The sequence below is a fragment of the Centrocercus urophasianus genome, unplaced genomic scaffold, assembly GCF_019232065.1.
Source record: "Centrocercus urophasianus isolate 14NV4802_14NV808 unplaced genomic scaffold, USGS_Curo_1.0 seq_1452, whole genome shotgun sequence".
Taxonomy (NCBI): Eukaryota; Metazoa; Chordata; class Aves; order Galliformes; family Phasianidae; genus Centrocercus; species Centrocercus urophasianus.
The window spans coordinates 32,818-44,700 of NW_024884645.1; the positions used below are offsets into that span (position 1 = coordinate 32,818).

Genomic DNA, 11,883 nt, shown 5'->3' on the forward strand with positions numbered 1-11,883 from the left:
AACTCTAGGGATGTGCTTTGTGGTAAGGTAATAAACCACACAAGCAGAGTGTGGATCAGCAGGGGTTGTCAACCAAAACCTGAAGTGGAATTTAGTGCAACACCAATAATATGGTAATAAATGGACTGTGTCTTAACAATGCAATATGCAGATGCAAAGTATGTTGGAGCCTCTCTGCGCAGACTAAGAATGTGAAAAGATATTCTGTTGTATATTGGTGGTCAAAAGCTGATAGAGCAGATGTGAAAGTTGTTACCTGTGAGTGGGAACCTTCCAGCATCTCCCAGGGTGTCACAGTCAATTGCAAAATGGGGAGCATCCTTATTATCTTCACAGGATTAATCTGTTGGTTTTCTGAGAAGCTGGCACCCCATAATGGGCACAGTGTTCACAAGTCAGCTTGCATGCCATTTGCTCACTACCAGTTACTCTCATATCTCAAAACAAGAACCAAACAACATGCAGAAAACCCTCCCTTCTTCTCTTCATCTCTCCCCACTTTTGCATACGGCTCTCAGCAGCATTTTAGTGCTGATTTTATTTCAGTACATTGTTATTCCAAAATAGAGAATTCTGATTTAATATTGTATAGGACAAATTTGTTAGACACCATTCCCCTTTCCTTTCTTTGTATCCTATTTCTGTAGAGTAATGACAGACAGTCATGTATCCTCATGTTTCAAAGAAAATCCACACAGAGGAATTAGATTGATTTCTGTCTCTGAGCGCTTTCCTGTTCACTGGAACACCTTCCCGTGTAGTAACATAACATCTAGTATAAGGACTTGAGGAACTTGACTCAGTAGGTACCAACTCTTGGGAACACAAATGTTCAGCTGTAGGAAATACTTCTGTTGCAGCCACACTGTGGAAGCAATTAGGTGGTGGATAATGGATGGTCTACAGTAAGGTACAAGGGAATTACTCCATAGAGGTGTGTCGTGGTGAGGTCATAAACCACAAGAGCAAGGTGTGGATCAGCTGGTGATGTCAGCCAAAACCTGTGTGGAATTCAACTTCTGAGTGGGAATGGACTTTCTCTCTGACATTTACTGCTATTGCTGCTTCTAGCAGATTGCTTCCCAAAGCTGGAGGCCTTGCTGCAAAGCAGCCACAGCAGTACTGAAGGCAGAAATGCCACTGTGTTTCAGCTTTGGGCAGTTTTCTCTTTTCTGTTCCTGCTATCACAAAGTATTTTTCATTCACAAAACAACTCCTCATTTCCAAAACCACAATGGTTGCAAACAGAGTAATGATCACACTTGGAAAAAACTCATCCTGCTCTACTGCAGACTCAAGCTGCAATGTGAAAACATATGTGTGAATCAGAAGATAGAACCAGCAATCAGAATCACCTCTTCTCTTCTGTGTTTGTGGAGGACTCAGGTGTAAACATACCATTAATGAAAGAGCTCCTTCCCTAATGGTTTCTGCATGAACACCTTTCCTTCTGGGAAGCACCTGGGTTTCTCTATGCCCACGTGCAAGCCCTGCTACATCAGAGAGGGGAGGTCGTTTCTTTCTCCCCATTTGTCTCTCCCTGCAGGGGCTTCCCTGCCATGATCTCATGGAGCTGTAGTGGTAATTATTGTCATCTCATGACACTGTGGTGTCTGCCTTGAGATGAGCCCAGTGTATGGCTTCTGATACCTATCTCTGTGAGAGGTGTGTGTTTTCGCACACACACTTCTCCACTACCTACAATCTGCACTCTGCAGACAAACACAAGTTGAATTCTGCTTCTGTTTCTGGTAGGTAAATACATATGCAACTGCGTAAGAGGACTGGAATGCAATTAAATTCCTTATCACCACGTGCACCAGCCTTTTCAAGTATAAGAAATGCGTCACTGCAAATTAAGAAAAATTGCAGTAAAAGGTGTTTTGCAAATGCAGTTTTCTTGCCCCCTTTTTAATTTTGCTGAGTAAATAGCTGTGTAGTTTTCATTTCTTTTATATTATTTTTCTGAGGTTTTTATTTCTTTTTTTTCTTTTCATTCGTTTTAGTTTTGAGGTTTTCATTTTAGCATGAAGAACAAAAAACTTCTAATATTTCCACAGCTGTGCTCACAGACTTTCTTCCTAGCCTGGCACAAATTGTTAGCAATGGCTCTGAAGTTTCTTGAGCTTTTTCATTTATTTTCCTTCTGAAATAACGAGCTATGTTTATGCTCAGAAATTCTTAGGGCTTAAAACCTGCTTGTGTTTAGGAGAGCAACGTGGAAATAATCAGACATTTCAGATTCATTCTGCTTTTTCCCTTTTGATTTTTTTTTTTTTCCTGCTTTTTCAGGGTTAAGAGCATTACAAACTAGTATGCATTAAAATCGGAGCAGACCTGCCCCTCTCTGCATACCCAGTCGCATCCTTGCTCATCTTCTTGAGGAGCTGTACAGAAAAAATTGGAGAGTTAAGGAAAATCTGAGATGGGTAACACAGCTGTTGTACTCTCTGCAGTCTGTGCATTTTCTATATTTTTGTCCTGGAGAGATCTCTGTTTGCCTCTTCTGGCTGGAGGTTTCTCAGTGGGAAGCTCCTTTCTGGAACACCATGCCTTCTTGCCAGGGGAGCAGCGCATGGCCTGATCCCTCTGAACAGGTTAAATAAACAGGAGTGTGTTTGGGTTAATTGTCACTGGTTCTGCTGCTCTCTATTACTGATCTATCTGGGAGTCTGGCCAAGGAGCAGATGTGAGAGACAGCATCATCACATCCTTCCTCATCCTCATTGCATCTGGCTTCATCCCTCTTCTTCTTCTTCCTTCCCAATTTCTTTTTTTCCCCCTTTGGCTGAGCAAAGTGGCCAGATGGCAGTGAGGTGAACAGACAACAAGTGAGCCATGGCATATGGGCAGCCTGTTTAATTTCAGTTCCTGTTGGGAAGTTGCTTGCAGGGAGATAAGTTACAAAAGCCAGACAGGAGGAAGAGTGCAACTTGGAGGGGAGGAGCAGGAGGAAGGTGAACATTCTTGGGATGAAGCAGCTCAGCTGAGGGAGGTGGTGTGCAGCGGACTGAAGCCCTGATCACACTTCTGCCACAAAGCAATAAATAGTTTCCTAGTCAGTTTGTGTAGGAAGCCTTGTCAGCTGCACATGAACAGGAAAGATGGAGATTCTGTCCTCAAACGAGGAGGAGGATTCATCTCTAGTTTCCATCTCACTGCCTACCCGTAGGCAAGCTCACTGCTGTTAGGAAGTGTGACAGGAGGATGTTCTTCCAGCTGCAGGAGAGGAGTCATGTTGCCCATTGTGGTTTTTATTTGTGCATATGTTTGTGTATGCATGCACGAATTTGTGTGCCTCCACTTTTGTTTATGTGTTTTGCTCATACACTGCCGTGTAAGAATGCAAGATCATTTACTGCATACTCCTCTGAAGGAAAAAGCATTACTTTTTAAGGTTTGTTTCTTTTTTAACAACACCAAATAAAAATTGATGCATACAAAAATAAAAAAATAAAAAATAAAAAAATAAAAAAAAAAATAAAAAAAAAAGCAGATTATTGATTTATTTACAGCTCTTCCCCTCCTATCCTTGTGTTCATTTCATTCCATTTTCCTTTTTGGATCCAAAATATTGGCCACAAACTTCTTGCTATCTCTTTATTCAGTTCATGCATTTTGGCTTTTGCTGGGGGAGATCACTGTAGGTCTTGCTTTGAATGTGTTTCAGTGGCTTAGGGACAAAATTAGGCTTAATTGCACTAAACTGTAGTTATGTGAGGTTTACTGGATTCATTTTGGTGAATGGGAAATTTGGGGGTCTGGGTGAGGGTAGGTCTATTTCTCAATTGTTTTTACAAATATGCTAATTTTGTGTCAAATCTGCATTGGAGCGTGGTTGCCAAAACTACACTTCCACTACAGTTGTAGAATAAACTTGCAAAGATTTATTCCTTTTGATGCTCAATGTGATTTGGGGTTTCTTGGTACCTGCTCCCATCCTCTGCATCAGGAGAGTGGGACGCTAGCTCTGTGTGGATGAGATTCAGCTGGGAGCTGCAAGCTTGCACTTGGCTGGATGAGGGAACCTCTATAAACCAATTAGCTCTGGAAATATCAAACCCTGTTGGCAGAATACAGACTGTCCCAGATCGCCATTGCACTCTTCTGTACAAAGAACTCTTTATACGATGTGAGTTCTGTGGAGAAGTTTTAATTCACTAGAGAGTCTGTAGAGAAATTATTATGCATGGCTGACTTGGTGGAGAAGAATTTTGACTTCCAGCTTGGGCATTCCTCCAGTGATTAGTTGTAACATGAAATAGAAACACAAACCTGTGATTTATTGGTGAAATATTTAAGATAGATTGTTATATTATTCAAACAGCAGAGTTTAAAGCGAGCATGCAAGGGAAAAAAAAAAAAAAAAAAAGAAAAAAAAAAAGTCATCCAGATAAGAGCTTGGCTTTCTTGACATTTGAAAAACTTGTGTTTGGATTCAGTGTATATTTGAAAGAAAATCTTCTATTTCAATATGGAGAGACTACACTATAGAATGAAAGAGTTCAGCCTTATTATCCCACAATAAAACTTAACCTTGAATATTTCTCCACCTGCTCTCTGCAGACTGTTTCATCGGTATTGCTATAAATTGTTGTAGCCCTCTTTGGTTTCCTACCAGTCAGCTACCACATCTTTGGGCACATGCCCAACCTGGTTGCATTTTTCCTCTTTCTATGAATGTTAATGGAGAGGCTTTTTTTGCTTTCTGTTGATAAACCAGGTGGTTTCTGCTCCAGTTGTCCTGCCTGGTGTTTGAATATCACTTCGTTTTGTCCTAGATTTTATTTTTTATTTTTTATCTTTTAATGGAGTCTTAATAATACATTTCCAACTATTCAGAACAAAAGGTGTTGAAATTGCTAATTCCTACAGAATGCATATTGTTTTTCATTTCTGTGCACCTAAATTTCTCCAATTTGATGGAGATTACTACCTTCTACAGCCATCTCTATTCTGAATATAATATCAGTGTGACACTTTAAAAGCAAAGTTGATTGGACTGTGACACATCTCCAGTGAAAGCACGTGGGAAATACACATCAAAATCCATAGACAGCTTTGAAAAATTCAGCTTTCTCTTCATTTACTCCCATTTTAGTACAAAAAAAAAAATAAATGTTTTTCAAGTCTGACCTCCTAATGCGAGCTCTCCTTATTGGGTTCTGCAGCTGAGAAGGAGAAAACTTGCAAGGTCTGACTCTTTCAAAGATGTGGCAGCTGAAAAGGAGATAATTAGGACAAGCAAATCCAAACAGCACTTTTGCAAATTGTATTTATCCTTTTCTTTTTTTTTCTGTGTGTCCATATTCTACTTTTCCACCTGCCTTCAAAGACAAGCTGATAAAAAGGATTTGCTTGGCCTTTTTGTTGCTGGTGCCACATGCATGGGGGGAGGGTGCTGTTTGTATGCTGTGCTGCAAGACAGATGCTGCAGGTGAAATTGCCCCAGAGGGGCAATCCCATCTGGAGGGGAAGCTCATGGGAGTGAAGCCCTTCTTTTTTTTTTTTTACTTCTGTTTTTCGGGTCTTGGCTCTGATGTTGGACCAGGTTCTTTATGGCTTTGGATGCACGCTAGTGTTTATGGAGCAATCAACTCTTTCGGCAGCAGCAACCATCACGTAATGCTTTGGTCTTTTGTAGTAGATTGTGTGTGTGAGAGCTGAAAGCTCTGAAAGGAGGGAAAGGGGTTTGCTTAAATGTGAAATGCAAGGCTTTCTTCCTTGGAAAGAGCCTACTTGTGTTTCTTTATGCTTTTCAGCTCAAGGCTGAGAGCGAACATGCGTATGTGCGAGGGCGTGCTCACATCTGTGCCCATACAGTTGCTCAAGTGGGAAAAAAACACAGTTGTGGTTCACACAGGAGGAATTTCTGATGAAGACAACAGTACTAAGCAGAAAGGCACATCCTGATCTGTGGAAAGTGAGGGGCACACTCAGGCACGCATACTCTCTGGGCTCTGCATAATGCGAGCAAAGTGCTGCCCTTTAATGAACGTAACCTATGGCGGCTGGGATGCAGCCGGCCAGACCCCACCATTAATAAACTGGGAACATTCTTCTCCTTTTTAGTCCCTTTCAATGCCAGCCCTGTGGTTTGATCTCCCTTGAATGCTGCTCCCCCTCATTTGGGGCTCCAATTCTGAGAAGATTTGGTGCATTGTTTGAGGTCGCAGGATGTCGGATTGATTTCGAAGCTTTTGTATTGACTCCGGGCTCCTGAATGAAGCTGTCATGTGTGTCTGTGGTTGGCTAGCAGGCTGTCCGGCTGCAAGCTGTGCCTTCCTTTGTTGTTTAGGCCTCATTGAGCTGAGGGAAGAGGCTCATTTCAGGGTGATTTACCACCACCCAAACACCAGCTGTCTGTTGTACTCCTGCTTGCCTCCACCTTGGATTCAGCTTCCCCCTTCTCCTCTCCCACTCTACAGTGTCCCTCTGTGGACACTTGGGCTTGATTTCTTCAAGACTTGTGTGTCACCCCTGCAGAACAGCTTAAAAACCATAAATACTGATTATACTGTTCACTCAATGTTTTTTTAAGCTCCCCCCGGCCCTCCTCCCCGCCCCCCCCCCCCCTTTATTTTTTATTCCCAGGGTTCACCATTGTGGTGCTATACAATTTCTTTTCTTGGTCAAAGAATGAACTGTGTCTGTAGGAAAGAAATACATGATAAAACCATCATGTTCTCCCATGCTTTTTACTTAGTGGTCTAAAATAGTGGAAAATGGTAGTGGTTTCAATTAAAAGTAGCTGTGAGTCTCAGCAGCATGGCAACAGGTTGAATTGTTTACCTTTCTTCTGCAGGATATCAGGCAAGATGGTTGCAGAGGTGCTTCCCTGTGCTGGAAATGTTGGGATATTTGAAAAGATGGAGAAAGAATCAGAGAAGGACAGCATTGCTTACCTGCATGCTCATTCCTTAGCAGGGTATTTCGAAACTGGGAAGATGGGGAGAGCATGAGACATTTGAAAGCCAAGGTCAGATCTGGGACTTTCCAAGGAGAAATGGAATCTGTCCCCAGGTCTACGTCCCAACTTGAGTACGCATCAGGAAAGCAAGAAGCAAAATAGTATGTGTGCTTGACCCTGTCTGATGAAGGTGCAGAGTACCTGGACTTTCAAAGGAGGTGCTCTGCAGCTGCTGGCACTGTCCCACTTTTGGCAGTGTTCACAGCTTTGTTGCTCAGAGGTCTTTGGAAGTGTGAGGGAAAGACTGTGCCAGTGCCTTGGGGGTGAGGGCATTGCCAGTATTTTCAGTGGCTGCTGCTCAAACATGAGGAATGCTGATGAGAGTTGAATAGATTAATGCCTAGAAAGACGTGGTAGTGGCAGCACAGTGAGTGGCACGGAGTTGCTGATCCAGGCCACCCATTGTGCTGCTGTCTCTGGCCACAGATTTGGAAGAGCAGAAGGAAGACCTTAACACAGCTTGTGTTAGACTGGGGTGTGTAAAAACCTGCTTTGAGTGAGTGCCACCCCCTCAGAAAGGTCAACTTTGGATGTTTGTGCAATAGGGTGAGGAGCCCATGAGCTCCTGAATGAAATAGTGCTCATCATCTGTGAGCAACAGAATGGCTGCATGAAGCTCGGTGACCAAATTTTTCTTCTCATTTATTTCCCCCCCCTCCCTGCTTCAATGACACTCTAGAATCCTCCCATGAATCCCAGCCAGCTCTCCCCTAGCACAGAGCCTGGCGGCTCAGCAGAGGCCTGCCAATGCCATGTGCGTCATGTCTGACTCTTCTAAATGGGGCTGGCAGCTCTGAGCATGGCAGTGATGCTGGTGTTTGCCACAGCCTTGGGGACAGCCCCGGCAGCAGGGATTTGTGCTCCCTGGATCGGCTGGAGCGAAGGTAGTTGTGACTGGCCCTCATTTGAATTCTGGGTGACATGGTTCAGTGTTTCTTGACCACAGGTTTCTAAAACTAGCGACCAGTCGCCCATGAAGCTGAGATAATAAATTCTGTTATAATAATAATTATTTTTCTCTCTCTTTTTTTTTCTTTCTTTTTTTTTTTTTCTGCAAACTTTGGCTAACTGCCAGAGCTCACAGTGTGTTGAAGTTGGTGAACCTGGTGGGACTCACCAAGTGACAGGGATATAACAAGTAGAATCACGAGACACTTTTGCTTTCCTCTTCTGTGCTCACTACGGAACCTTCTTGCTCCTTGCCTTGGGAAGGGGAAATCTGGAGATGTGTGGGAGCCAGCAGAAGCCAAAGCAAGCTCCTCCACTGGAAATGATTGCGCCTACCTGCTTCTAAGCCACAGCATCACACCAAAGGCAAGAAGCACAGGAACACTTAATAGTAATACATCTGTCAGTTTCCAAGATCACAGTGCTCCTCCCCAGATCTGTTATTAAAAGGCTATGAAACATGGAATGAGGTTTTGTAAATTAAGAGCGAATGTCTGTAGCACCATCAAGTCAAAGCTCTTTTCCTTCCTCTGCAAACATCAGGAGCGCAGGACTGTCCTGCTGGATGGAGCAGAGAGGGGTAGATTAGGAGGCAACAACCATGGCAGGATAGACACGGTGAGGTGTTTTAATTTCTTAACAAAATCCTTGGGCACTACAAACTGTAAACTAACACAGAAATAAACAAACAAAAACTTGCTGACCCTTAGCACCCTGGAGGGTTCTGTTTCAGATCGCTGAATAAAAGCTGAAGTTGCATATGCATGTTTAATATAACACAAGGCACGTGCTGCGGCAAGCATGCTTTCTTCTAATCTGGTTCCAGACAGAAGCATCCAAACAGAAGCCCCTTTCCCTATCCCCACTGAACTGCCTGGTGTATGTGAGGAAACCCCTGAATGACAAGGCCTCCATCTGCTCTTAAACAGAGTTGCGACTGGCTGCAAATGTTGTCCATATGCTTTTTTTTTTTTTTTCCTCCTTTGCCTTTCAACTTGGCTGTCTAATGTTAGATACCTATTCCCAAATTAAATATCAGTTCATAAAAAAGCTTTCCTAAAAAGGTGAAGGCATTAGCTAATTCAGGTGATGCCCATTAAGAAAGGTACATCAGCAGTTGGAAATGGAAGGAGATAAGGTTATTCAAGCAGCATATTGTTTCTGTTTACTTTTTAAAAGGAATGGAATAGCCTTTGCATTCTTGCATTATCAAGGAAAAAAATGCTATCAAGTTTTGGGTTAATATCTTCCTTCTGTTCTTGACTGTCCACGTGATTATGGTTTGCCATCATTTCTGTGATATTTCCAGCCTTACAGAAGAACACTGATGTAGCTTGCTATGAGGTTGTTTGTCTGGGACTGCATCCTATAAGCCAGAGAAAGATGTAAAAATTCAACTTTTTCCTTGGTTTTTGGTGTTCAAATGCGGAGCTTCTTATCTTGTGGTAATGGCTTTCTGTGTGCACTGAAATAAAGTGACCAACCACAAGTGATGTGTGAATCCAGTTGCCTAAACACAGGTGTGTTACTGCTATAGGCACCCTGAGATGTCTTGCCCATCTGTTAGAAATATGGGCTCTCCATGAGGCCCTCTTGTATCTATAACTTGCCTTATGTACTTTTGGTATCTAGAAGGTCGCCTTTGCTTAGGAATATGATCATCTCTTTGTGCTCTCATTTCTTTGTGCTCTCTTTTCCAACATAATAGCTTAATGCAATTACTTTACTTTTTAGTTTTATCATTTCTTTCTGGGGAATACTTTTTGTAGATATTACAGATTGAATTACTGAAGTTGTAGGTATGACCTTTACCGTGCCCCCTGTTTCAGTGTCTCTTTTGCAGAGAGAAGCTGGAAAAATAATTTTTGCACATTATTGGGTCTTTCTGAGACTGGTGAGATGCTGGGGTCACCAAGAGAGACACCTGGCCACTTGCAAGCTCTTCCAAGGTGACCTGAAGTTTATTGGCCTGTTTGTAATTCCTGCCACCAAGGGTCAGCTCTCTGCTGTGCCCAGACAGTGAGCGATGGCTGCAATTCCTTTTAATCATTCCCTTTCTCTTCCTCATCATTTAGTTTAGAGCACTTCCACTTGGTTAAACTCATCAACTGCTTTAATGTTGTGGTATTCTTTTCAAACAAATACATCCAGATGAAATCTTATGATTCTCCATGGCTACATATGAGAAGATTTTTTCACCCTCTTGCTTAGCTGATGCTGAGAGTATTTGTTTTCCAGATGCAGACAGTGAAAGTTTTTGGAAAGAAAAAGAAAAAAAAAATAGGCCAAGTGTGAGTCTATGGGAAAGTATATAAATATTATGTGTTCATGGGATCTCAATTGTGTTTTTGTTTGAACTTAATCAGCATTGTGACCAAATCTAGAATACCAACCCCTTTCTGCCATGGGGATTTGTGAAGATTTGGAGATTATCATGTTCTGATAAAAGAAAAAAAACTTTGATAAAGAACAAAAGTGATTCAAATTATCCCTAGAAAAAAACTAGGTTAACATGAGAATTCTGTTGCTCAGTCAACCTAAGGGGTTGTCAATCAAAAGGAGTTGGCTGAACTCAGCTTAAAACTGCTATGTAGGCAAATGAAAGGTGAGGAAATTGTTCCTCTGGAAATCTCCATTGGACCCAGCATACTATTTCTGTGCTGTGCTATTGCTATTCAGTATTTATGCTAGTGGACTGTGGTGTTGGGTGAGGTTGGTCTGTTGAAGTCCTGGCAAGGATTTGGTATTAGTTATATGGACCAGCTGTCTGAATGTGGGTAAGTTATGCCTGTAGGCCTGTATTTTGTGGAATCTAGTTATGCTAAATTCAAATTAGTACCAATTTGTTAATGGTGAATGTGAGTGCTGACATAGGATCTGTACCTCAAGTCACTCCTGGCAATTGTGCTTCATGAGGGCGATGGATTTGTTCCTACCCATGTATGTGTATGAAAATCTCCACGTTGAAATAGCACTGGGTTGAAATAACCTGTTCTTTTTCACTTTGGTTTGTTCATATTCCTGCTGTTATTTTTCCAAACACTGTGTTTTCCTTGTACCCCTGTGTGACTTCACTGATGAGGTAATGATGGTCCCTGGAGAAGTCTCCTTAGTAGCTTGGAAGCTATTTCTTTATGGAAGAGTGTCTCAAAGCAATGAAAAACGAGTCCACAGGTTTCCCTAATACCTTCTCTTTCCCCATCTCTTTTCTTAAATACAAATAACTCAATCTTTGATTTCAGGTTGTGATGGTATTTTTCTTGCCTTTTCTCTTGTAGGGAAAAGTCATTGGAGATGCAAAACTGCTCATGAGCTGTGGTTGCAGAAAAGGGAAAAATGCTCAAATGAAAGACTCAGATCAGGTCAGTCGATATGTACTTTTACTGGAGAAGAAATAAGAGAATGTGTTAATCTTCGATTGATTTAAACTGTGCAGCTACATAGCAGGGTTCCTGGACACAAATAGAATATTTTTCATGGCCAACAGTGATACCACATTAATGTTTTTGCTTTTGTTATTTGTAGAAAACACTTTCAAGCAAGATTAGGGATTTATTGCACTGAGAGTGGGAATACCCCAGCCTGACTTACTCCCATCTGGCTTATTTACTCATGAATTCTGGTTTTTCTTAATAATCCACTCCAGGCAGTGTTTTCTTAAAGACTATTACTCTTCCTTGTTGGCTAAATGCACGCAACCTTTACTCTCTTAACGGTAGCTGCCTGGATATGCAGTCATTAAAAAGAAATGTGCTATTTTCCTCATGATTTTATTCTAAAGTGACACCAGTAGAACATTCCTTATTGAGATTAGACGTGATAAACTTGTAAAAACTTGTTCACGGACTGAAAACTGGTGGCCAGGTTTTAATATCCATTACTCAGATTGAATGGACTCTTATTCTAAAATTGGTCGAATTGACTTCAGTGGGACTACTTGTAGGATCCAGCAAATGCAGAGAAGG

General features: G+C 41.9%; 1 protein-coding gene across 1 annotated transcript in view; it reads left to right on the forward strand.

Annotated features, from left to right (window-relative positions):
• LOC122158523 (SET-binding protein-like) overlaps window positions 1–11,280 on the forward strand; it is a gene marked incomplete at its 3' end in the record, with an annotated part of 33,357 nt that extends 22,077 nt beyond the window's left edge. Inside the window, exon 2 of the mRNA XM_042815256.1 lies at window positions 11,197–11,280. Within this exon, the coding sequence (XP_042671190.1) occupies window positions 11,197–11,280 (84 nt within the window). The remainder of the gene's footprint in view (window positions 1–11,196) is intronic.
• Between the last annotated feature and the right edge of the window lie 603 nt (window positions 11,281–11,883).